Raw genomic sequence first — 25,830 nt, forward strand, 5'->3', positions numbered from 1 at the left:
AAAAGCAAATGCAAGGCCTTTTAGACTTAGTCTCCCAATTTACATCCCAATAATCCAATCTAAAAGCTAAAAGGATAAATTGTGAGATTTCAAGACACCAGCCCCTCAGCATAAAAATGATCATGACAAAGACTGATTTTACAGATCAGAGACATTCTTACCACCACCCCCACCATGCTCTCTTGGTCCCATTGTTAAAGGGACGGTATTGAAAGAATTAGGGGACAGAGACTGGGCATCAGGGAGCTGTCACTAGTGAATATGGGAGTAATATAAATTTTGTTGGCTATTCAGGGTGGAATTTTAATGAAATATATTCAATTCCTCCCCACCTCCAGATGCTAATTGTTCTTTTACTTTCATTATCCAACCCAAAGAGTCATGTATTACTTGACTATTAGTATGTCCATCTTTTGAAATCTGGGAAATGAGGATTCTTTTTCTAAAGCAGTGTTTCTCCAAGGGTGGTCCAGAGACGCCCTGCATGAGAATTACTCCCAGATGCTGGTTAAAAATGTAAATTTCTGAGCTTCCCTGCAGCCCCACCAAATCAGAATCTGGTGACTGGTGACAGGGTGCAGGTCTGCATTGCCACCAGCTCCCGCACGTGATCTCAGTGAACTTTCAAGTTTAAAAGCAGATGAATAGGAACTTCCCTGCAGTCCAGTGGCTAAGACTCCAAGCTCCCAATGGGTAGGGCCCAGGTTCAATCCCTGATCAGGGAACTGGATCCCGCATGCCACAAAGACCCAGTGCATCCAGATAAATAAATATTTTTTAAAAATACAATAAAAGCAGATGAACAACACAACTCCCATTCCCAGATCTGCTGCTATGGAGAATCACCTCTGTGCTCACCCCATGCTCACTTTACACTCAGTATCTCATTTCATCTTCACAACAGCCATGTGGGGTAAAGTCTATTGCTGTCCTATTTCACAGGTGAGCAGACTGGGTGCCTAGAAGTTGAAAGACCCACTCAAGGCCATCATCACTCTTAAGTGGAGGAGTCAAGGTCACAACCTAGCTCTGCTCCTCTCTAAACCTCAGACTTTTAACCACCAGACTATGTAAAGTGTGAACTGGGGAGAGAGGTTTACTGCTTGCTTGCCCCATGCCAAGGACTGTGCCAGGGAAAAGGAAGACATATGCCTCCGTGGAGGGACATTCAAGTAGGAAAAATAGGCATTTCAAAAATACCTACACAGGGACTTCCCTGTGGTCCAGTGGCTAAGACTCTGAGCTCCCAGTGCAGGTGGCCTAGGTTCAGTCCTTGGTCAAGGAACTAGATCCCACATGCTGTAACTAAGACCCGGCATAGCCAAATAAAAATAAGTACTGAAAAGAAAGAAATACATATACGAGCAGTTAATTGCAATTAGGTTAGTAATCTTGGAGCTGCTGGCTAATGAAGGTGGCAGAGGTCAGACGATGGAGTTCTGACTTAATTGGCCCTCAAATTCCACATCTCCACAGTAGCCTAAACATTCTCTTCTGCATAGTTGCCTCCATGAATGGCAGCAATTTCCCCTCGTCTGCACTCATTCTTCCTGTGTCCTGACTTATGTAGGACTGTCTCACGGGAACGGACTTACAACTGAGCCTTTGTTTAAAAATTTCTCTAAGCTCCGAAAATTCAGTGATGGAAAATTAAAGTCTCATTTTCCTTTCCGCTTTTGCAGTTCAGTTTTGTGCACCCATTGTTCACCTGCTTCTCACCAGAGCACTGTTTCTATAAATGACATAAATGGTTACAGAGCACTGTGCTTTTACTAAAATGACAATTTGCAGGATGCTTTGAAAGTACTGTGCTCGTTTGAACATATTTTACTTTAAATTACCCAAAAAAAGAAAAATAAAAATTCTCTCATTTCTTCCTTTCTAACTTAAGAGTAAGAAAAATATATATGAAATGAGAAAAAAGTATATATATAAACACACACCATTGCAGTCATTCATAATTCAGGTTTAAAATATATATATATGAAAAACTAAAGTAATTGTGCTTCTCCAGTATCATCATTTCTCTCTATAGGAGAGTAGTAAGGATTGGCGAGGTTTGCAGGGATAAAGCTTTTATGGGATAAACTAGGTAGAAGAATAGAATAATTTTAACAAAATTAGGATGACATTACTAATTGCCCTTGAGACTTCTATTAATTTCACATTCTGTTGACCTTTATGTGGAAATAAGAATCATCATGGGAGACACAAAATCACATACTCAGGATTTATAGTCAGATGGACAAAAGTTCAAAACCAAGGGTTTTACTCTTACACTGGCTAATCCTCTGACCTTGAACAAGATACTTAACTCCTTTGGGTCTCCTTTAAGGGGACTTTATGAAGATAAAGAGATACCATGTGACTATTCCCTTCTTTTTTATTCCCCTTTTATTTGTAATAAAAGTTAAATTATCCCTAAAAATGAAACTGTTTAAAACTGTAAGTTGTAACAATCATCTTTCATCATTTTTGACATTGCTTTTAAAGTGTCACTATTTACCCAGGCATGGATTTACCATCTAATGGAAAAATGTAGAGCCAGAGACTATTTTTGGAAAAATGCTATAATAAATTTAATGCAGAGAGTTACAATCCATTTCTAACTACCGGATACTTAAATAAAAAAGGCTCTGCTGCACACTTTGCATTACTATTTTATGAAGAGATCTCAAAAAAAAACAAAAAACCTAAATTGTTAGACTGCTGATAAATTTTTGCTTCATAAGTGTTTAGTGTTTGTAATAAGTAGCAAAGAATTATGTATTACATTTGTAGGCATTTCAGCTATAGATTTCATTTTATATAGTATCATTGTGTAAGCAAAACCTTTGAAAACTTTTATTTTTAAATCTTAAAGAGCAATATAAAAATATTGTAGTTTGGCCTTCAGGATCTATATTGATCCTATGAATGATTTACTCAAGTCTGAGTACTTAAAGATCAAGGCATTTTAATGAAAAAAAACAAACACATATACAGTGATGTCTCCAGTCATATTTTAGGTGAAAACTGGAAGCTGACCTAATAAAAATAGCTCTTATAATTTTATTATCACATTGCTACTAAGTCCTTATTTTATTAATTAGTATATTGTGTCACTGATTTTATGTGATTCTTTTGCTTTATCAGGCCTGGTCCTTAGATGCTATGGATGAGTGACAGGTGGATGAGAGGGTGGATTAGATGAGAGAGTGAGTGAGTGGCGACTCCACACTTCCAGTGCAGGGGCCCGGGGTTCTATCCCTGGTCAGGGAACTAAATCCCACTTGCCACAACTAAAGATCCCACATACCGCAACTAGGACACGATGCAGCCAAACAAATATGCCAAGCCCTAGTCATTTCTCAATTCATCTGTTACATTAAGGACCCACGTTGGCTGTAGACTAAACCTTTCTGAAGGGAGGGGAGTAAGTACAGAGCTTCCCCAGCTGCCTTTATACATGAACCATTGTGTGCATCGCATGTGATGTGATAGTTTATGACAAAAAGGAACCTTTTGCTTTAAAACAAAACAGATATGGCCTAAGATCAACCACTTTCCATTTGCATGAGTCGCCACTAGATGGCAAACTTGTACCCTTGGCAGCAAAAAGCATCAGCAGCAGCCTGTTCTTTGCAGTGAGCTGGGACCATCTTTTTTAAATGTATACGCAGATGCCTTCTCCTTAGGAAAATTAAAGTCCTACTGGCAAAAATATAACTGACATCACTAGTTTTTTATTAGATTCCAGAAATAAACACAGTAATTTTCTTGAAACATAAAAAAATTTCTGTTCAAAAATCTTTTTGCTACCTAAATACTGTTAAAAACTCCTAAATACTGTTTGGGACCTAAATTCTTTAGGTCAGAAAATTCCTTTTAGAAACTCTGTCAAGGTGTTTGTGCCTATTCCTCGCTGCCCATCAAAGTGGCATGTGCAGCTAATGACCTGCATTTTCACAAAATGGGTTGAATCTAGGAATAAATTATCTTCTTTTCCCCTAGTGATGACCAGAGGTTGTGTTCCTGCTCTTCTTAGTTCCCAGTTCAAGTCAACACTGAGTTTACCAAATAATGGATTTCCTTCTGTCTTAATCCTCAAGTAAACTCATTTTGTGGTCAGATAGCTCACTCCACTGGTGGATAAGGCCAGTGCCACAGATGGACAGTAGAGGTCATAAACAAAGACAGCTGAATAGATCTGCAAAATGAACTTGAGCCCCCAGAGTGTGGATGAACGGACTGGGGAGCACCCTAAGGAAGGGAGCCATGGATCTCACAGGAGTCTGTCACTGGCCCTGCCCTTATCACCATTACCAGTGAGTCGAGATGAAGATGTATTCTATATAGTAAATAACAGAACTGAGATCTGCAACTATCTTTGGCTCCATAAATGTCCCCGACCAGTAATATGGAATTTAACGAGAGTTAAAAACATAAGTCCCTATGGACTAGGTCCGTTTTGGTGTAGTTGTTTTAATGACCATTGTGGAAAAACAGTAATGGGAAAACTTGGGCTAGTTTAAAGGCTGTTCATTGATCATAACAAGTTCATTACGAGAGTCAGTGTGACATGACTGCTAAAAATAGCAACGTGCCCTTAGACTCTTTCACTGAAAGAGCATCGCTCTCACGAGAGTCCTCTGTCCTGCTCCTGCCACGTGACCTCAGTGGGGAGGGACCCAGACACATGGAGAGAGTGCAGCAGAGTGGTCCAGCAGAGGCTGCTGGATGGAAGATGGGAGACATTTTCTGTGCTGCATATGAGACACTGAACTCAAACTAATGAGAAGACGTTAATGACAGATTTGAGGTTGACGTAAGGAAAAACTTTCTAACAATTACACCTGTTTGAAAAGTCAGTAGCTTTTAATCACTGAAATCCCCCAGCAGAGATGGAATGCTTGTTTTTCCAGGTGGCACTAGTGGTAAATGTGCCTGCCAATGCAGGAGATGCCAGAGATGTGAGTCTGATCCCTGGAGCAGGAAATGGCAACCCACTCCAGTATTCTTGCCTGGAACATTCAATGGATAGAGGAGCCTGGCAGGCTACAGTCTGTAGGGCCGCAAAGAGTCAGACATGACTGAGTGACTGAAAATGTTGGGAAAGAAAAAAAGGCCTTCTATCTGCATTTGAATAAAACGTGAGGGAAAACAGAAGAAAAAGAACATTTTCCCCAAACATGATTGACTACAGTAATATGCCCGTTATTGTACTAAGCATCTACTGAGGGCCCTTCTCCAAGGGAAAGTCTACCCAGTCCAGTATTCTGGCCTAGAGAATTCCAGAGACTGCATAGTCTATGAGATTGCAAAGAGTCGGACACTACTGAGCCACTTTCACTCTGACTTCTCCAAGGACCTGTGATTCTACCAGGAGGAAGAAGACAGGAAGTAAAATACAGTGTCTCCGGGCGGGTCAGCATCAGTCTGCTCCACCACCCCTTCCTCTGTCACTGGTGGAGAATAACATCATTCACTTCATTTTAAGGGGGCTTCCCTGGTGGCTCAGTAGTAAAGAAACCGCCTGCCGACACAGATGCAGGTTCGATCCCTGACCCAGCAAGATCCCACATGCCACAGAGTAACTAAGCCCGTGCACCGCAGCCGTCGAGCCTGTGCTCTAGACCCCAGGAGCCTGAATTTCTATACCCTCTTGCCTCAGCTCCCGAAGCCCATGTGCCGTAGAGCCTGTGCTCCACAAGAGAAGCTGCTGCGATGAGAAGCCTGCATACCACAACTAGAGAGTAAGCCCTTGCTTGCCACAACTAGAGAAAAGTCCATGCAGCAACCAAGACCCAACACAGCTATAAATAAACAAGTAAATAAAATTATGTTTTAAATGACATGGCCTAGCAAAGATTAATAATAAATAATAATAATATGCAGGGTTGGCAAACTTAACAAGGATACCAGTCATCTCATGTGACTCAGTACAAGATTAACTTGATGGAACTCTAATGAAAAGTAGTTTGGTAATATGTAACTACAGCCTTAAATAATATGAACTCTGTGGTCAAATAATTCTACTTTTAGAAATGTGACCTAAAGAAAAAAAAGTATCAGATATGTAATACATACATAGGGATGGTCATCTCAGTGTTTTTTAGCATGGAAAGGAAAAATGTATATATAGAAATAACTTAGGTCAGGGCACTGATTTTTTTAAATATTGGCATAATGGGGAGGCAGGAGGACGTACTGGTTAGAATCATGGACTTGAACATGCCTGAGCTTAAGTTCTGGCTCTACCATTTATTAGCTGTGTAAGATTCAGCAAGTTACTTAACATCTCTGAGCCTCAATATTTTTCATCTGCAAAAATATCAGTGATAGTACCTAACAGAGTTGTTGTGAACGTTAGGTGGGATGTTAAGCATGAAGTCCTCGACATGAGGCCTGGCAGGGGCTCAGTAAATGGCAGCGGGCAGAGGTCTGGAGGGTTATTATTTTGGTGCGTCCATACAATGGACTATCCAGCAGGCACTGAAAATCATGATACACATGTATGCTTATTCACTGGGGCACACGTCCAGGGTATGCTGTCCAATGAGAAAAAGAACAGGAAAGAGAGAGAAAGCAAGCTTTGGAAGTTCATACGCCCAAATGTTTAACAATGGTTATTTCTAGGTGTCAGGATCGCGAGTGAGTTTATTTCTTTTCTCTCTGTAATATTATCTGTCTTTTCCAGTTTTCCTACAATGACATATTGGTTATTACTTGTGTGACAGAAATGTAACAGTTTCTAAAAACTGCAGTGACACTGAATTCCCAGTTATAACAGAATTCTGGGATGTACAATCACTACAGTCAGGAATGTGCATGTTTGTTGTATCTCAGCTGCAGCTGCATAGAACTCCTTTCTAGATAGTTTCATGATCATTTTAAAGAAGGGATGAGAGTCAGGTTTCCTGGAACTTCCATTCACTTCTCCATCTTCACAGACATCTCTAGGGTAACACTTTGAAAAGCTATTTTATTTTTTCTGCTTATGTTGCTGCACCTCTTCTGACTAATGTACACCTTTTTTAATTTTTATTATTTCACATATTTTTTGTTTCATAAAGATTTTACATGTGGGTATAAAATGAATTTTTTTTTTTAAGAATTAAGTTTTTTTAGGAGGCTTAATTCTAAAGTATGTGGAGCATAAAACACATTTTGCTAAGTAATTCCCTGCATAAATGTTGTTATACTTCACTTCTTAAAGGTTTAAATTTAATCCACTGTTTTTAGAAAGTGTCATAAAGGCCATATTCCGTGGCTAGAAGAAAAATCAATGTCTTTTTTAAAGGATACCATATTTGTTAAAAAGTAAATTCACTTTTTTGTCATGGCTTTGTCAATTTCATGCCAGTTTTGTTAAATTCTATCTGGTGAAGTAATTTTTAGTACCTATTGAGCTCCTCTGTGTAGAAATTTCAGTGGTTCCTGGCAATTCATTAGCCAATATTTCAACAGGGTTATCCTTGAATTCATATTATCATTGAAAATCATGTTTGTTCCAACACATCTGTTATATTAGTCAGCTTTTAGTTCTCTGTTATGGGAATCTCAGAAACCATTTGACTGGGTTCAGGTTATCTGTGAATTTTCATATTATTTTATGGCCACCGGCTGCATTTTATGACTCTGTATTAAATCGTTTAGTTTTTCAAATAACTTTTTCAAATGGTCTCAGTTTCTCATCCAGGGGAGATCAGGCATATGCCCCAAATCTACTGTTCAGCAAGTTACAGCTACTGCGAAACCCCAAATAAATGAAAAAGAAACAAAAATAAAACTCTCCCTTAAAAAAGAAAATCCTGTGTAAAACAGCAGAATACCAAAAACCTACGTACCTGACCTTTCACTAGGTCTGTTCTTGGTAGGACGTGCCTTCAGCTTTTAATTGGAACCTTTTTCATAACTGTTGCCATTTAACACATTTAGTCTGTCAAATCATGGGATGTCTTTATAGCCATATAATAAACCCTAGAGAACAACTTTTCTGACTGTAGCCATCTGCAATGATCACAGGAGTAGCTTACAAAACACTGACAGTCTTTCTGGTAATAGGATACATATGGCAGCCCACAATTATGTGTAGCCACATTCAATTAGTGTGTTGCAGTTACACAGTTTTATTGCTTAGTTAAAACAGTGAAAGCACTACATACTGGGTAATTTGCACTAATCCCCATCTCTTTAATAGCCCCTCGGTGTTTAAAATGTGGGGGAACATCTATAGTATTTAAAGGGCCTGGATGAACGTTAAATTATATCTCATGTTGTGAATGCTCTTTGATTGACAATTAATGTACCCCCACCTCATGTGTGGGGCATGTTTTATGGAGACTTTAAAATACAGTTACAGCAAGAAGTTCTTAAACCAGAACCCCACTTGCTGGGTCAGGCTGCCCAAACTTATACTTGGAGGCTGTTAAGGTTCTTTCTGGAAGAAGATCAGGATGAGGAGACAAGCTAAGGAAGCCAATTCCGAGAGTGGGAGACGCCATGGACGCCACGTTTTCAATGTGAACACGTTAGAAGCTTTTCCGACTCCTAACATTTAATTAAAAACTTAGTTCAAAGTGAATTTATAGCTGCCATTTGGTAAAATACTTTCTGGAGATGGTTTTGTAAAGATTGTGTGTGTGCTCACACACACACACATTTGAAACACATGCAGTTCACAATCTGATTTTTAACAAAAGTTTTGACTATATTTTCAAAGGGCCTCCTTCCTGCCCTGCTGTAAACGGCGGGGGGAGAGGTGAGGAGAGGACAGCCCAGGTGGCAGCAGGAGCTCTCGGGAGCCCAGTTGTGAGAGGCCCGTCGTGATGGGTTGGCCAAAAAGTTCGTTCGGGTTTGCTGTTGCTCTTAACAGAAAAACACGATTTTTTTTTTTGCCAATCCAATAGCACTTAGGGAAGGCGCTCTCCCACGGGAGGAAGGGAAACACGACAATATATTCTTCTATATCCTTCTCCCCAAGTGTTGACAGAGAAAAACCCAAAGCAACCTTGTTTCCTGCCCTGCCTGATGGTAAGTAAGTTAAACAGAATTCCAAACGAGAGGCCTGGACATTTATTCACCTGCAAAAGCATTTTGCTGAAGCATTTCAAATGTGCTTGGGTCTAGAAATGTTTTCAATTACGTGGATTAGGCCTTTGTCTCTTAGCTCTTATTGCCTCTCCTAAACATCACTTTAATCTCTTTATATATTCATGAAAATTCTGCTATATGGTTTTCAAAGTTAAAAAAAGAGAGAGAGCAGCATAGTAGTGATTAAAGAGAGATGAAAGCATTAAAATGATAGATTCTATGTATTTCATTTAAACGATGCTGGTTTACTTTTATTTTTATCATTAAATAATCTTCATTTTCTTTATTTTAGCTAAGTCTTTAGTGGTTTTTCTTAGTTGTTGAAGCTTTGAACTTTATTGCTTAGCTATATTAAGTATAATTGGCATATTGCTATATGTAAGATGGAATTCCTGTTAAAATGTAGATGCTTAAAAAACCCTTTGGTACATGGAGGAGAATTACATGGTCATACTCAGAACTAAAATGTTACTTATGACTGCATCTGCCAACATCTGCCTTTGTCCAACTTTTGAATAGATTTGGGTGATTATGGGTAGTATGTTTAGAAACAAGCCACAACATCTCTGTGTAAATGGAGTTGTGTAATTTGAAATCTGCACAACCTCACAAAACAGGCACCATGAATGTTTGGACCTAACAGAACATCAAAGCAAGAGGTTATTTTGCATTTCGAAGAGATTGTTGGTAACAAAATGGAATTAGGGAAGTAAACAGTTCTGCTCTGTCTGGGAATTAAACTAGATGATCTACTAGGTGTTTCCAGCTCAGATTTCTTTTCATGAAAAACATTTGCTTGTCATTTGGACGACCTGAATGGCTGACATGCTAAGACTACAATTTAGGGATTTCTTTTGCCTGAGAGCGTTTAAATCAGGGAGGATATTATGTTTTGCATCTCTGACACCTCAGAGTCCGTGATTCAAACTTGCTGATGCCGACCAGGGCTGGACGGCTGCTTCATTAAAGTAGGGATGATGGTGTCCGTCTCAGAGGACCACTGGGCAAAGCCACATCCTTGGGGAACATACAGCTGTCCTTGCCCTAACAGCCCGAGTGCAGGTGGGCCCCAAGCCTCTGGATACCTGCCTAAGGGCAGCCCACGCTTGATTGTGGCTGAGCCCTCAGGGAGAGGACTCGGTGTTCCAAGTATGGAGAAAATGTGAACAAACATTTTCTGCCCAGAAAAGACAGTCTCTCCAGAGAGGAGGCTCTGGCTGCCTTTTCTTCTGCCAAAACAGATCCAAATGATCATTGCTGATACTGCAACTTAGCTGGCCAAACATCTGCACTTGATGCTGCAGTGAAATGAGAAGTGAATCTACTTTTTCCAAAGGAGGGCAGATGCGGTGTGAACGGTAGCCATGCTCCTGATGGGTGGAGATGCGCCTTGCTGTGCGCCAGGTTCAAACTGCTGTAGCAACTAGAGATGATCATAGAGCAACAACAGGGGCACATGCAGGCTCGATGGGCTGGAAGGATTATTTTGATGTACCTGGAGAACTTCACCGTTTCCTTGAGGCATCGCCTGGCGACTGCCTTCACTGGGAATACTAGCCTTTTACTGTGGCTCTCTTTTCTGTATCTTATTGATTCCAGTGGAGGGCTCTGAATTAGAATTCTGAAAGCCCTTTGATACTTTCTTTAAAATAACAGATGTTTGGGATACTGTTTAGAACAGATCTGTTTTGTTTGATTGTGGGCTAGAATTAAAGCAGTGTAAATACTTGCCTGAGGTCACATGCATCCTTTTCTTGATTTGTTGGGTGAAAGATTAGAAAAAGACTATAATAAGGTGAAAGACTTATTACTGCCTTAATAAGGAAAACTGGACAGAATGCTTACTCTGCACCTGATAAATCTTTCCAAATTGCCACAGGTAAAATGAAATGTTAATGCCCCTTTCAATTATTAATAAAAAATATAAATAGATCTTGTTGGAAATATGGGGCACTGAAAATAAAGTGTTTTAATAGATGTGTAGATTTTTTTGTTCCCTTTACTAAAGAACTGCATCTTAAAACTTCTGATACATTAAAATGAAGACATAATTATTTTCATAAACTGAATATTTTGCACTAAACACAAAATCTATACTTTTTTGTTTTTTAGCACAAAATCTATATTTCTGTATTTCATTGTGTTCTGCAGATCAATTTGAATTGCAGCAAACGTCAAAGACAGATAATCAAAAGAAAAAAAAAATCTCCTATAATCTTACCACTCAGAGACAGACACACCAATATAGTGTCCTTCCAGACATTTTTCTTAGTACATGTTTTTTCTTTAATAGACATTATATGCAACCAGTCAGAAGTCTGTCCTCACTTCCCAAATCTAACTTATTTCAATAAATGTAAACTCGCATCACCATTCTAACTGTCCTGTAGCCTCCCATTGTATGAACGTACTGTAATTTAATGAACTTTCATTTCCAGGGTGTTTGCCATGTTCTTAATTCTGCAGTAATATAAAGATGTTCTTGTATGTATACCCCTGCATAGTTGCCTGAGTTTTTATTTTATGAAAAATAAATGTTAAAAAATTGGTAAACTGAAATCGGAGTTATTAACAGTCAGCGGACCAGAAGGGGGCGCTCTCGTGTCCTGTGACCACATGACCGTAACTGAGCCCAACAGGAAGAAGAGAGACTCCTCTTCTTTCCTGGCAAGGACTCAGCCAATGAAAAGCCATGGACTCTTTGTTTCTATAGTCCTCCCACTTCCTGTTCCTCTCTGTAAATGTATTTCCTTCCCTTGCCATGTGGGGACTTGGAGGTAACTTGCCGTGGGTACAGACTTCAAATTGCGACTGTCTGCTGATCCTGAATAAATCCATCTTTGCTAGAGAAATATCTGGCAGTCTGTTTGTTTTAGGTCAACATATATTTACACCACAATGTCCTTATTTTTTTTTTTAAGGCAGTTTCACTTTTAATTTTTATTTTAGGTGTATGAACACCAAGATGGCAGCAAATCGCTGAAGCTGGGTGACTTTGGACTGGCTACCATTGTAGATGGCCCCCTGTACACCGTGTGTGGTACCCCAACATACGTAGCTCCCGAAATCATTGCAGAGACTGGGTAAATGCTTTTCATGTGTTTATTTCAGTGATGTGCTTGCAACATAGTCTGCTTTGAGAATAAATGAAATAGTTCTCTGTTCCATCCAGACAGAACTAGCTGTCAGCTATTTTTCACTTTTTTTTTTTTTTTTAGCTTAAAAAGTTGAAGCCATTTTTTCTGTTTTCCCAATCAAGTTGCCAATTACTGCAGTCTTGCATAAGCCTTCCTTTTGGCCTTTGTTAAAGGCAGAAGAGCCATTATTAACCCCTTAGTAAAAAATATTCAGGTTAACAGAGAAACATAGAGTGATGGTAATTAACTAGCTTTGGGAGATAAGAGCAGCAGACGTTGCTGTGTGGGGTGAGTTGCTTCTGTGGTTCCTATGGTTCCTTCTCCTAAGTTCTCCTTATTCTCTAGTTCCAGTCCTACTTTGGTCCACTTAGCAGCTCATGGACCATCTGTGCAGCACAGACACCCCCAGGCATCAGAGGGCCGCTGGGAGTTGGCTTGTTGTTTCTGAGCGCAGCCAACACAGATGAAAGAAAATCTCTAGAATCAGGGGAGATGGTAGGGTGGCCTAATGCTTACTAATGACCTAGTACCATATGCCAGGTGCTAAACTCCTTTATTTAATTCTTACTTTTCCGGTAGATGATATAATCCCCATTTTGCATGTAGAAAAACTCAGTCTCTGATGACTGATACAAGCTCATGACAGTAGCTGAGTCAGCATTTGAACTCCAGGTCTAGGTGGGCAAATGGCTCTTTCAGTAAGCCCCATTTCTTGCCAAGGATTACTGGCAGGGTTCTGAACGCTGTCCTTAAACAGAAGGATGGGGGAAGGGTGGGAGAGCAAGAAGAGACAGCCCTGCCGTTTCTTCCCATGAGTGGCGCCAACCGCCACCTAGCACTCTAGATAGTATCTTCCCCTGTGACAGCTGGAGGTAGTTTTTCTACTTGTACTATGGATGCATAGACTGGAAAGGCAGAAATACAGAACAGATGAGAAGAGAAATCCCCAACGCAGGGTAATGAGGACTTTCTTATTCATCAGATTTGATTGGGAGCCACATCTGTGGCCACGCCTGACCTCCTCCCAGGTACCACCTCAGGCGATGCTCTGGTGGGTGCTCCGATGGCCCGCTGGGGAGGAGTGGTGTGGGGCAGAAGAATTTGGTTGGGTCCTGAAGACATCGGTTGGAACTCAGCTGTGCCACTGATTGTGTGATCTTGAGCCAAATTATTTACCCCTCTGAACTTAGGTTTTCTTTCTTATAAAACAGGCAATAATACTTGTCCTGTACAAGTTACAGAGTTGTTGGGAAAACAAAATCAGATAATGTATGCCAGTGCTTTATAGATTAGAGAATGTCTTATGTATAATTATTATTTCTAAAATTTGGGAGCTAAATTGTCTCCTCAAGGGTCTTTGTCTTAAATCTGATATAACTAGACATAGAGAATGGATTTACAGACCCAAGGGGAGAAGGGGAGGGGGGGATGAAATGGGAGATTCGAATTGACATATTAATGTATACACTATGTGTAAAACAGGTTATTTACACCATGTGTAAAACAGGTAGCTAGTGGGGAACTGCTGTATAGCGCAGGGAGCTCAGATCAGTGCTCTGCGATGACCTGGATGTGTGATGGAGGCAAGGTGCGAGAGAGGTCCAAGAGAGGGAATATATGTATACACACAACCAACTCACTTCATTGTATAGCAGAAACTAAGGCAACATTGTAAAGCAATTATACTCTTCATAAAAAATAATAATTAAAGAAAACAAACTTGATATGACTATAATAAGCATTGTTACTGAAACTGTTCACTTACTGATACTTAGATATGACCCTAGCGTTACTTTGATTTTTAATCATGTGCCTTAAATTGTCTCTTTTTTAATTATTACTCTTTTCTTGAATTTTGTTTAGCCAGTGGGTTGTAGTTTAGTGTTAGTTGTGGATTTTTTAAAAATTTTTGCTTGGTTTGGTGTTTGGTTTATGATAGCAGAATCATCCATCTTACCATGCTCCGTAATTTGTCCTGGCCCAACTTTGCTAATGGCGATGTCACTTACCTTTTCAGATATGGCCTCAAGGTGGACATCTGGGCGGCTGGTGTCATTACTTACATCCTGCTGTGTGGTTTCCCTCCATTCCGTGGGTACGGGCAGTGATCCTTTATTCAGCACTCACAAAGCATTTGTCCATTCCCTGAATGATCCATTCAGCCTCCGTGCATAAAGGAGCCTGTAGCAGGAAAAGAATGGAATGCTGTGTTAAAGAACATAACTTTACTACCTTTTGCTTAATAAGGACTTGTTATTTTTTCCATGTTGTGCATGCTAGTTTACATGCCTTCCATAAATCTTTCTTACATAATCTGAAAACTCATTCTTTCCTAATTTGCCAAAACAGTTCCATACTGACATTTTGAATTGCTTAAAAACACACGTTTTACACATTACGGGGGAAGGAAGGCCTCCAGTGCATAAGGATGAAAAGACATACCTTGAGTTGGCATTTTCCTGTGTTTATTCCTTGTTATTGTCTTGTGTCTAAACAGAAGCGGTGATGACCAGGAGGTGCTTTTTGATCAGATTTTGATGGGGCAAGTGGACTTCCCTTCTCCATACTGGGATAACGTTTCCGATTCTGCAAAGGTGGGTTTCGGCTTCTAGTGCCTTCCTCTTCTTATAGCCTGTGTCTCTGTGGAGTTATTGATTCCGAATCATCCTGTGCAAAGAAACAAGTGATATGGTAAATATGCTTTCTGTATGCATTTTAGTCATAATTACTAGCCTCCCCAAGCGCTCACAGTCTTCAAGTCACCCACCTCCTCAGGTGCCTCTGCTTCCCTGGCTCATCACGCACTGTGGCCACTGCAGTTACACTGCTGTAGCCTTTAGCTATGCTCTGCCCGCACCAGGCTTGGGCCCAGCTTAGATTTCCATATAGGTTATTGTTTCACCTCTTTCAAGTCTTGGCTTGATGTCAACTTCTCAGTGAAGCTTTCTCAGAACATCTTATTTCCATTTGCAGCTCTGAACCCCTACCTGGCTGATGTTATTGTCGTTTGCTTCATATTCCTCTGTAACACTTACACTGTTACATCCATCTGGTCTACCATCTAACTACCTGTCTGTGTCTGTCTACCTACCTAGATTTCTACCCACTCCAGTATTCTTGGGCTTCCCCTGTGGCTCAGCTGGTAAAGAATCCACCTCTAATGCAAGAGACCTGGGTTCAATCCCTGGGTTGGGAAGATTCCCCCAGAGAATGGAAAGGCTACTCATTCCAGTATTCTGGCCTGGAGAATTCTGTGGACTGTATAGTCCATGGGGTCGCAAAGAGTCAGAAACAGCTGAGTGACTTTCACTTTCACTACCTAGATATAGAATTGTGGATATATCCCATTTATGGAGTTCATATTCTAACTCTCCTCACTGGAATATAAATTCCATCAAGACAAGGATTTTTGTCTATTGTATTCATTACTATACCTCAGTGCCTAAATAGTGACGTAACTGATACTCAACGTATACTGAATGAATGGATAAAAGAATGAGTGAATTAAATGATCTGTCAGGCAGTCAAAGTGAAGATGCTCAACATAAGTGAAAATGACCAAGAAAGACACGGTGGGGAAGCTATGGTGTAACTTGGACCTTGGAGGACAGCCAGGATTTAGAGGCAGCGTGGAACAAAGCATATTGTTTTTGTCATTAAAAGAGCAACCTCTAAGAAAACTATGAAAATCTTACACAGAGACATTAGTAGACCCTGAGATTAAAAAAAGAAAACTTGTGCTCGCTTCGGCAGCACATATACTAAAATTGGAACAATACAGAGAAGATTAGCATGGCCCCTGCGCAAGGATGACACGCAAATTCGTGAAGTGTTCCGTATTTTTATTCATGTCAATGTATGGCAAAAACCACTACAATATTGTAAAGTAATTAGCCTCCAACTAATAAAAGTAAATAGAAAAAAAATTAAATTAAATTAAAAAAAGAAAACTTTTTAGTTGACTCATTAAGTTTATGTTTCCAAGCATTGACTTAAATTTTTGCAAAACTGATGTTAGCAACTAATTATCTTTTGATTATTCAGTGTACCTGTTTTTCTTCTTTGACTGTATCCTGAGTTTAAGTTCAATTTTAAATCTGACTCTTTAGGCCTGACCACTTTCCATAGAAAATGGTGCACACCGGGCCCAAATCTCTCATTTTCTTCAACTATCCAGGAGTCTACCTCTGGACGTAGGAAAATGTGTGGAGTTGAGAGAAGTGTCCAAGAAGAGCCACAGAGGTGAAAGGAGATGGGGTGATAACGGCTGCAGAGGTCGGGGTGGAGAAGTTTTCACCCGTGAGCAGGTTCTTTAGGAACGTGCCCAAGTCCCAGTGCTGGCCCTCCGTAACTGGAGGGCAGAGGGCATCTCCTGCAACCCCTCAGCACCCTGCAAGGAGCCTCACACACACAGTAGTCGCGTTAGTTAAGTCCTGGCCCAAGTTAGAGAGTACAGGTCGAATCGGTACATCTTTGGGAATAAATGATTCCCGCTGTGGAGCAGTACTTAGAGAGGGACCAGGTAATACGTTATCTAGCTGTTTTGTTACATGGGAACTTCTAATCCAGAGGAGACAAACGTCTGACAGACTTCATCAGTAAACCCCAAGCAGTGCTCTTCTGGGGCAAATAAATTTGAGCTCATGGCAGAGATGCATTCATTTCAGAACCATTCAATAATTTGTTTCTTAATGGTTCTATTTTACTTTTATTGATTGTTCTGGAAATTTGTGAATCATTTTTAACATATTTCCTCTGAATTCTTTGGCTGCTAAAGAACAGTTTCTATTTTACCAACTAGCTGTTGGCAATTCCATATGTCTTTCCTCATTCCTTTCTTTCAAACCCAAATATGCTCTTGCAGTTAGGAGGGGAAAAAAATCCATTTTTTCTTTCAGCTGGCAAAGTGAGAATTTTGTTAAGGGGTTTTAAAAATGTGATTTCTATGTTAAAGTAATTTAGGACTCTGTCTTTAAAGTGCAAAATGCTAGACAAAGAAAGGAATATTAATTCTTTCATCCATGTACTTTATTTCCTTCTACTAAAAGCATTTTTATGAAAGTGATTTTAAACCTTTCACTTATATTTTTACCTCAACTACAAGGTGTATATTTTTAATTTCAAATATTCACCTTTCCTTTAAAAGGTAAGTTGAGTTGATGTGTTTAAGGTTAGAGCTTTTACAAATGCTTTTCCAAGATAAAAGAGAACCTCTGCATTTGAAAACGCCAGTTTTTACTTTCAGTGTTAGACACAAACAACATCAAATGTTTCTGTTGACAGGAGCTCATCACTATGATGCTGTTGGTGGATGTCGATCAGCGATTTTCGGCCGTGCAGGTCCTCGAACATCCCTGGGTTAACGTAAGTGACTCCCTCCCTTCCCTGAATTTACTCCTAAAGCTCCCTTTCTCAAATCACAACTTTCCTAATGATGTTGCCTCCTGTTTCAAGTGTTGTGTTTGCGTCTGTTCCTCCCCCTCCAACATGCCAGAACAGTTCCAGGATCTCAGCCTTGTTCCACAAGGGCCTCTGATGTATCTGTGCTGACATGTGTTCTCACGGTCCCTTGCACAAAGCATTTCATTTGATTCAGATGGGACTGCCTTCCATGGGGGTGGGGGGGTGGGATTGCACATGGTCGCCACCCCCCACCCTGCAACCTACATTCTCTGATCCAGATTAGGACTGAATCCATCAATAAGACAGAGCAGATTTTCTGAGTCAGTGCTGTTTTTGCATCATTTTCTAACCAAAAATACCAGTGACCCAAGGGTCTCTGCCCGAGCCCTGGAGTTCTCCAGTGCGGCACTTCTCAAACATGCCTGTGCTCACAAGTCACCTGGGGGTCTTATTAAAATGCAGATGGTAATGCCGGAGATGTGACGCTCTAGATTTCTAAAAGCTCCCAGATGCTGCTGCTGCTATTTGAGTACAAGGATCTGATGATGTTTCTTTAGCTGCAAAAGAAGTCTCCAGAGCAGAGTCATTATTTTTTGATCCTCTCTCTCTTTCTAACTGATTGATATGGTTTGTTTTGAATTATCATAATAATAAATACTAACAGAGTGTTTGGCTTGTAGTGTCTGCCTAGGACCATTTTAAGCATCTCACATAGATTAGATTATAATCCCGTGTGCAGGCTCAATCAGTCGTGTCCCGACTCTTTTCGACCCTGGACTAGAGCCCACCAGGCTTCTCTGCCCATGGAATTTTCCAGGCAAGAATACTGGAGTGGGGTACCATTTCCTATTCCAGTGGATCTTCCCAACCCAGGGATCGAACCTGAACCCCTTAACATCTCTTGAATTGGCAGGCAGATTCTTCACCACTAGCACCATCTAACCCAGGGGCTGTTACAGCCCTTACTGACATGTGTGGAAGTCCATTCTTGGGTCTAACGGTTTTTGCGGTCAGAACAGCAGACAGATGTAGATTTGGACACAGATGCAGACACAGGCAGGTGTAACATCATCAGTTCTCGTTGATATGAATTTTGCCAGTGCTTTGAGGGGTCTGGCTGTAAAATGAAGGCAACAAAATGTTCCATTTCTCTGAATTACCACTTTGGTGATTGGTTGGGTGTGTTTTCCCAAGGTAACTAATGACTGAGGAGGAGGTTATGATTGAAAGCGCAGTGTTGAGACAGATTCTACCTGAGGTGACAGGAGCTTGAGAGCTTGTTCATTTTTGTCACTTGTTGGCCGTGGGCCTAGGTTCAGCACTTTACACATCTGAACCTGGTTCCTCCCACTCCACAAGGAGGGTGGTTTTTTTGTTTGTTTTTTGGCTGTGCCGAGCTTTCCTTGCAGCACATGAGCTTTCTCTAGTTGCAGGAAGTGGAGGCTATACTCTCTAGTGGGTGGTACACAGGCTTCTCATTGCAGTGGCGTCTCTTGTGGTGCACGGGCTTAGTTGCCTGGCAGCGTGTGGAATCGTCCCGGACCAGGGATCAAACCCACGTCCCCTGCATCAGCAGGTGGATTCTTAACCACTGGACCACCAGGGAAGTCCTAGGAGGTTTTATATTTATATGACCGGAGAGTGTATAGGAATGTGAGCATGTGTGGGTATACGGCTAAGGTTTGTTAACTGTTTGGACACAGCAGGGCTCCCCAACTGGTGTACAGATGTGTAAAGATGCATCCTCGCAGCCGTTGGGGAGGGGACAGTCAGGCAGAGTCCAGGAGCCGTCATCTCCAGCTTTACAACCTTGGCATTTACCCCCACGGTGCTGAGCAAAAGGTTCTCCTTTTCTTTGAAGCTGGAAAGGTTAGGAAGCATCTCTTACAAATCTAATAAGGAGCCTACAAGATAGGCAGGGTAGGTATTATTATGCCCATTTTACAAATGAAAAAACAGAGGCTACGAGGGATGACCTTTCCAGAGTAGCTGGGCTTGTGACTGAAACACGATTCGCAACCAGGCACCCTCACTCCGAGTCCTGCTCCACACTGTGTCTGCCCCTCTGTTATACAAGAAAGCAGTGAATGCTGCAGATGAGTGCGTGCTGTGACAGTTGGTCACGCAAGGTCGCAGTCTTTCCAGAGTGGGTCACGGTGCCTCTCCCTAGCCGTCCAGGGTGGAAGAGGCACAGGCCAGCTGCAGGCTCCCCTGGGGGCAGCAGTTGTTTGGGACTGATCTGTGTGCTAATTAAAAGCCCATGGTCCTCAAACTGTCACCCTGCATGTTAGCACTGGAAACATTCAGAGTGTGACCACACAGAATACAGTGGAAAATCTGAATTTGAAACACCGCCTTGGAAGGCTCACAGAGAGCCGTGGAGGAAAGAGGTTCATAGGTTAGAAACAGCCATTTTAGATCCGAAATACATTTTCATCAGAGGACCACCGCCTGCCGGGCCCGCCCTCCAGGAGCTCAATCTGATAAAGCTTGGCAGTGGGAGAAGGGCCACCCCCGCCGGGCTCTGGGGGGAGGTTGGATGGAAGGCTTCCCGGAGGACAAGGAGTCAGACCTTCTTCCTGGAGGAGGCTGGGAAGAGAAGTCAGGCAGCGCCAGCTGAGGCAGATATGGATGTTTGCTCTAAGAGAACTTTGTGAATGGGAGCAAATTTGTCTTTGTGAGTGGGAGGCACATGTGAGGTGCCTGGGTTGCTACTGGAAACAAAATAACCCCTCATCCTGATTGCAAAGCAAATGACCCTGCATCAGTATATTCCAACTCAGTTGGGTAGAGAAATGAAATTAAGACTTGGTAAAGAATCTGCCTGCCAGTGCGGGGGACACAGGTTCCATCCCTGATCCAGGAGGATCCCACATGCCTTGGAGCAAGCCCGTGTACCACAATTACTGGGCCTGTGCTTTAGAGCTCGGAAGCTGCAAGTCCTGCAGCCCACGCGCCCTAGAGCCCGCGCTCCGCAACAAGAGAAGCCGCTGTGATGAGAAGCCCACACACCACAACTAGAGAGTAGCCCCCGCTTGCCGCAAGTAGAGAAAAACCCGGGCAGCAATGAAGAATAATGAAAAATAAACTTACAAATAAATAAAACTATTTAAAATAAAAGGAAGGATAACATTTAAGGCATTATCTACGAGATTTAAAAATTTTAAATACCTTTTAATATAATTCTAACATTTTAAATTCTAACAGAAAATAGCAATTTTAGCAAAAAAAGTGTGTAAAGGAACTGCTTAAGTTTTGAAATTATGTAGTAACTAGTCAAAAAACTGATTATTTTCTTTGTCTCAAAATAACAGGTGAAAAAAATATGTATCCAAGTGTTCACAGCCAGCCTTTAGTGTTTGTTGGGGTCTCTGAGTACAATAAATGAACAATACCGATCAAAATAAATAAATTAGGAATGTAAAAGGAAGCCCAGTGAGCAAGACATTTTGCATTTGGCGATCAAATTGTATCTGATCACTGCAGCAGAGGCCACCTAAGCCGGGGGCAGGGAGGGGTGGAGAATGTAATAATAATTGGAAGGAAGGAAGCCCTAAGGAAGTCGTCAGAAAGCTCTTCCCACATCCCCATTTGTCCTAATTTTCTCTATTGCTTTCTGATGCCCTTTTCACCTAGCACACTTGGAACTGGAAAGGCAGTCTCTTATGAAATGGAGAGCATGAGGGCAAGAGAACTGAAAGAAAATCTAGTCAACAAGAGTCACTTGTTTTAACGCTCCTCAAGGTGCTTCCCCTAGGCTCCCATTATTCTTTATACACTCTGGGTGCTCCTTGGTGTCTAGACCTCTGCTCTGCTGTCGGAAGAGTCGTGAACGAGGCCTCTCAGCAGATGGTTCCCAGGAGCCAGAGGGATGAAGGCAGCATCAGTGTGCAGCCAGGAGTCTGGGAGAGGGCTGCAGACCCCTGGAAAGAGCACTGGCTGACCGTGGGTAACCTGGGGACGATCATTACCATCCCCATAGCTCAGTTGGTAGAGAATCTGCCTGCAGTGCAGGAGACCCTGGTTCAATTCCTGGGTCAGGAATATCCTCTGGAGAACGGATAGGCTACCCACTCCGGTATTCTTGGGCTTCCCTTTTGGCTCAGCTGGTAAAGAATCAGCCTGCAGTGTGGGAGACCTGGGTTCAATCCCTGGATTGGGAAGATCCCCTGGAGAAGGGAAAGGCTACCCACTCCAGTATTCTGGCCTGGAGAATTCCATGGACTATATAGTCCATGGGATTGCAAAGAGTCAGACACAACTGAGCAACTTTCACTTTCACTTTTTTCACCATATATGAAGGGCCCGAGCAGACAGTCTTAGGTGCTTGTACTCTGTAGGTACTTGGTAAATGTTTGGAGACTCTGAGTGAGAAGCAGGCAGTGACTCCATCATCTGTGGCTACGTACTGATGAAATGCAAACTGTGATCAACACCGGCGTATGAGAAACTGGATTAAGGACGAAACCCTTCATCCAAAACAAACATCCTGTCTGTGTGCTCTGAACTCCACATGGATCCTGTGATTATCAGCTTGTTGTGTTCTCCAATGTCACAGCCTTCTCTTAACGTAGCTGCAGAATACCAACACTTACTGCCCTGGCGAAGAGTATTTACCTTATTCCTCATCTAGTGGGGAACCATATGATTTAGGCACATATGAGAGTGGAATAGCCAATAATATATCTGGACCGTTCCCGGGATTAGGAATAAGGTTGAGTCACTTTTTCTCCAAATGACAGTTTGTTGGTAGAAAAATGCAGGTTAGTGATTAAGTTCATAAGCTTAAATGACAGTTCCAAAGTGCTTTCTTGTTTGTAATTAGGATTAAATTATCAGCATTATATTTCAAATAGATTGTTGTTACTAGATTAAAAAAAAAATCTTTATTGAATTTGTCAGAGTATTTCCCCTGTATTTTATGTTCAGTTTTATGGCCAGGAGGCATGTGAGATCTTAGCTCTCTAACCAGGGATCAAACCCACACCCCCTGCGTGAGAAAGAGGGTGAGCTCCTAACCACTGGACTGCCAGGGAGGTCCCCTGTTACCGGATTTTTATTTTCAAAGTTTTGATATCTTACCTCATGTTATTCTCCTCATCGGTGAAGGTCCATCTCAGTGCTATAAATCTACAAATCTGTGTTCCACTTTCAACTATTTTCCTGATGATGAAACTGAGGCTCAAAGAAATCTTTAGCACAAAAATTAGTAGGTTGATAGGATGTGGTCTGATGCCTGGGTTTTGCCTCTAGAGAGCCTGATACTGATCCTCACTGGCCTGGACATCAGGAATTTTAAAGGCTGCTGGGTGACTATAATGTGGGGCTTCCCTGGTGGTTCAGTGGTAAAGAATCTGCCTGCAGAGCAGGAGATGCAGGTTCCATCCCTGCATGGGGAAGATCCCTTGGAGAAGGAAATGCAACCCACCCCAGTATTCTTGCCTAGGAAATTCCAAGGACAGAGAAGCCTGGCAGGCTACAGTCCATGGGGTTGCAAAAGAGTTGGACACAACTTAGTGATTAAACAACAACAACAAATTATAATGTGAATCCAAGACAGAGAACCTCTGGTCTAGAGGAAAGGGCAGGTTTAAATAAGTCAAGGATAGTTACCTAGTCAAGGCAAGACTTCCTATCACCCTCCTGGCCTTTAAATTTTTACCTCTTTTTTCTCACCTACCTATTCTTTTGAAAAGATACTACCTTGCCAGGATATTCAAAAAGAAGAAAAAAGAGGAAGGAGAACAAAACAAGAACCTAGATAATATGTTTTTTCTTCTGTGCTCATAAAATTCAGTACTAACTACCCATATAAAGATAAATAGGCATTCATCTTATTGTTGCTAGAAATTAAGAGAATCCCCAATGATACTGTAATAATAAATAAAACCACCTGTCTGTATTTGTAAGTTGTAAATGAGGACATGGAATTCCACTTTGTATTTGGGCAGCTTACCCTCTCCTTTCTCCAAGATAGATATTAATTTACTTCACATTTTCTCCCCAAGAGCAGTGTGAACTGTGGACACTACAGAGGGCTGAGACAAGGGAGTCAGAATCCAGAGATGTCGTCCAGCTGGAAATGGTTAAGAGTCGAGGGCTGTGAGATGGACCCAGTACTGGAGAGTGCGCGAATGGACTTGGGGTTGTTTAAAACCAAGTCAGGATATTCTGGTAGTGAACCATTCCAGACTGCCACGCTTCTCATAAATTTACAGGTATTATTAATAATAGAGTCTGGCAGTGAGTAGACCGAGAACCAGATCCATGATTCAAAAACAAAACTCCATAAAGGAAGGAAGGTTTCTAAAGCACGACCCCTGGAATGGTTTCCCTCGGAGAGAGAGGAATTCACTTCACTGAATGACTTCATGACTGAGCCCCACACCTCTTCAGACAGCCTCCCCAACATCCGCTTGAGGAATGGAGACCAGGAGGCTAGGTCTCTTGCATACAGCTGGGAGAGTTCATTTTCCATTTTGCAAACTAATTTTGTTCTTGTCAGTTGCAATGCTCTGCCAAGTAGTGAACGGGAATTTCTAAATCAAAAACCACTAACCTCAAACCGCAACCAGCCTGTGTCAAACTTCAGAAACTACTCCTGGAGACTACATACCAGAACGCATGGTAATAATACTGTAACTATTCGTAGCATTCTGCCAGGTTTGTCACGTTTGGGAAAATTCATAGCACATTTTTGGCACATCCATCTATTCAGGATAATGGCGATGAAGATATATATATTTAAAAAATAGATGTTTTTAACGGCCCTATTTATTCTACTGAGGCAAGATAGTAAGTTAGCTAAATCTCCATCATCAATCTGGATGCCTCAGGTACAGATTTAGGGCTCTGCAAAGCCAGTTGCTTGTCTTTTAATCCAATTATGCTCAAAGACTTCAAAATTGATATAGAGACTGCAGATTTTTAGTTGTGTGTGTGTGCACTCATGTGTGTGTTTTACCTTCTCTAGCGGAGACACCTTATTTCATTGGGGGAAAAAAAAAAAACCACAACCCTGAAATGTTTTAAGATTTATGAAGTCAGAAGCATCCCTGACAGCTTGTAAGGTTGTTTGACTACTTTCATTGCTTCAGCATGAACTCGTAACCCAAGGGAAGCTGAAACCTTCAGCAGAATTTAAAGCTGGAGGCCTGAACCCCCAGGCCCCAGCATCTGAAAGAGTTGCTAGGAGTCTGACAGGGAATTAGGACCAGGACAGAACCAGGAAATGATAACGAAGTCCACTGTGTGCGTGGTGAGAGAGTCAACTCTTAGCTGGAAAACTGGCAGGTTAAAAGAAGAAGAAGAAGAAGAGGAAGCCAGGTAAAGAGAAGTTTCTGGCACAGATGGCAGTGCTGGGGAGGTGAGGAGATGAGACTGCAATAAGGCTGATCCTCCCTCGGGAAGTTACGTAGAGACTGCTCCCGTCAGTCCCTTCTAGTTGTTGCCTTCACGTTTGCATGCACCTGTCACAGGCCCACACTGCGACCCGGGGCACCTTCCTGTCACCCAGGATCAGGTAGGCCTTCCAGCACTGCCTGCTCCACAGATATTTCGAGAGCTCAAGGGATCACCTCTCCACATCCCAGATGAGTGGATGCCCAGTGTCCCTAGATGTAGAAGTTTCACGTTTCTAACTACATTCCTCTGGGCCCCCAGAAGTGCTCAGCATCCTGTTTACTGACCTCCATCCAAATTTTTCTCAACCTCCACTGAGCCCTGTCCACATGTCCTCTGGTGTCTTCAGCCCCTGATTCAGTCCTCCTTACCTTCGTACTACTTTGATCATGGAAAAGCTGACTCACTGAGTCCTTCCATTTAACAGCGCAGGACCTCTGTCTGTAGCTAACACCCTGGATGCCCTTGAATACCCTTGACAGTGCAACGCAGTGTGGTGGGAAGACGGCAGAGTTCCAACCTGGTTCAGGCTTGAGTCAGCCAGTTTCTAGCCCTGTGACCTTGAGCAGATTTTTAACCTTGCAGAGCCTCAGTTTGCTCATCTTCAGAATGGGACTAACAGTGCACAGTGTAGAAGGTCATCTGGGGACTAAGGAGATCCTAGATGTGAAGAGTTAGCACGGGGCCACGTAATGGTTGTCTCTTGTCATCTTCCTGCCTTTCTCTTTTAACTCTGCTCCCCTCCTTACCCCTTTCTCTCCTTACTGTTTTATAATCTAGTGCTGTGCTTAGTCGCTCAGTCATGTCCCACTCT

At 41.8% G+C, this 25,830-nt stretch overlaps 1 protein-coding gene and 1 non-coding gene across 3 annotated transcripts in view; both read left to right on the top strand.

The window, feature by feature from the left end:
• Positions 1–25,830, top strand: part of DCLK1 (doublecortin like kinase 1) — a 335,163-nt gene that overhangs the window by 284,276 nt on the left and 25,057 nt on the right. For both annotated transcript variants that reach the window (XM_061133010.1, XM_061133011.1), the window contains 4 exons: positions 12,025–12,158; positions 14,230–14,307; positions 14,710–14,806; positions 17,496–17,576. In XM_061133010.1, coding sequence (XP_060988993.1) covers positions 12,025–12,158; positions 14,230–14,307; positions 14,710–14,806; positions 17,496–17,576 — 390 coding nt within the window. The remainder of the gene's footprint in view (positions 1–12,024; positions 12,159–14,229; positions 14,308–14,709; positions 14,807–17,495; positions 17,577–25,830) is intronic.
• Positions 15,950–16,056, top strand: LOC133049781 (U6 spliceosomal RNA). Its single transcript, XR_009691462.1, has one exon. It is a non-coding gene; the product is annotated as a U6 spliceosomal RNA (small nuclear RNA).

This window comes from Dama dama, chromosome 30, assembly GCF_033118175.1.
Source record: "Dama dama isolate Ldn47 chromosome 30, ASM3311817v1, whole genome shotgun sequence".
NCBI lineage: Eukaryota > Metazoa > Chordata > Mammalia > Artiodactyla > Cervidae > Dama > Dama dama.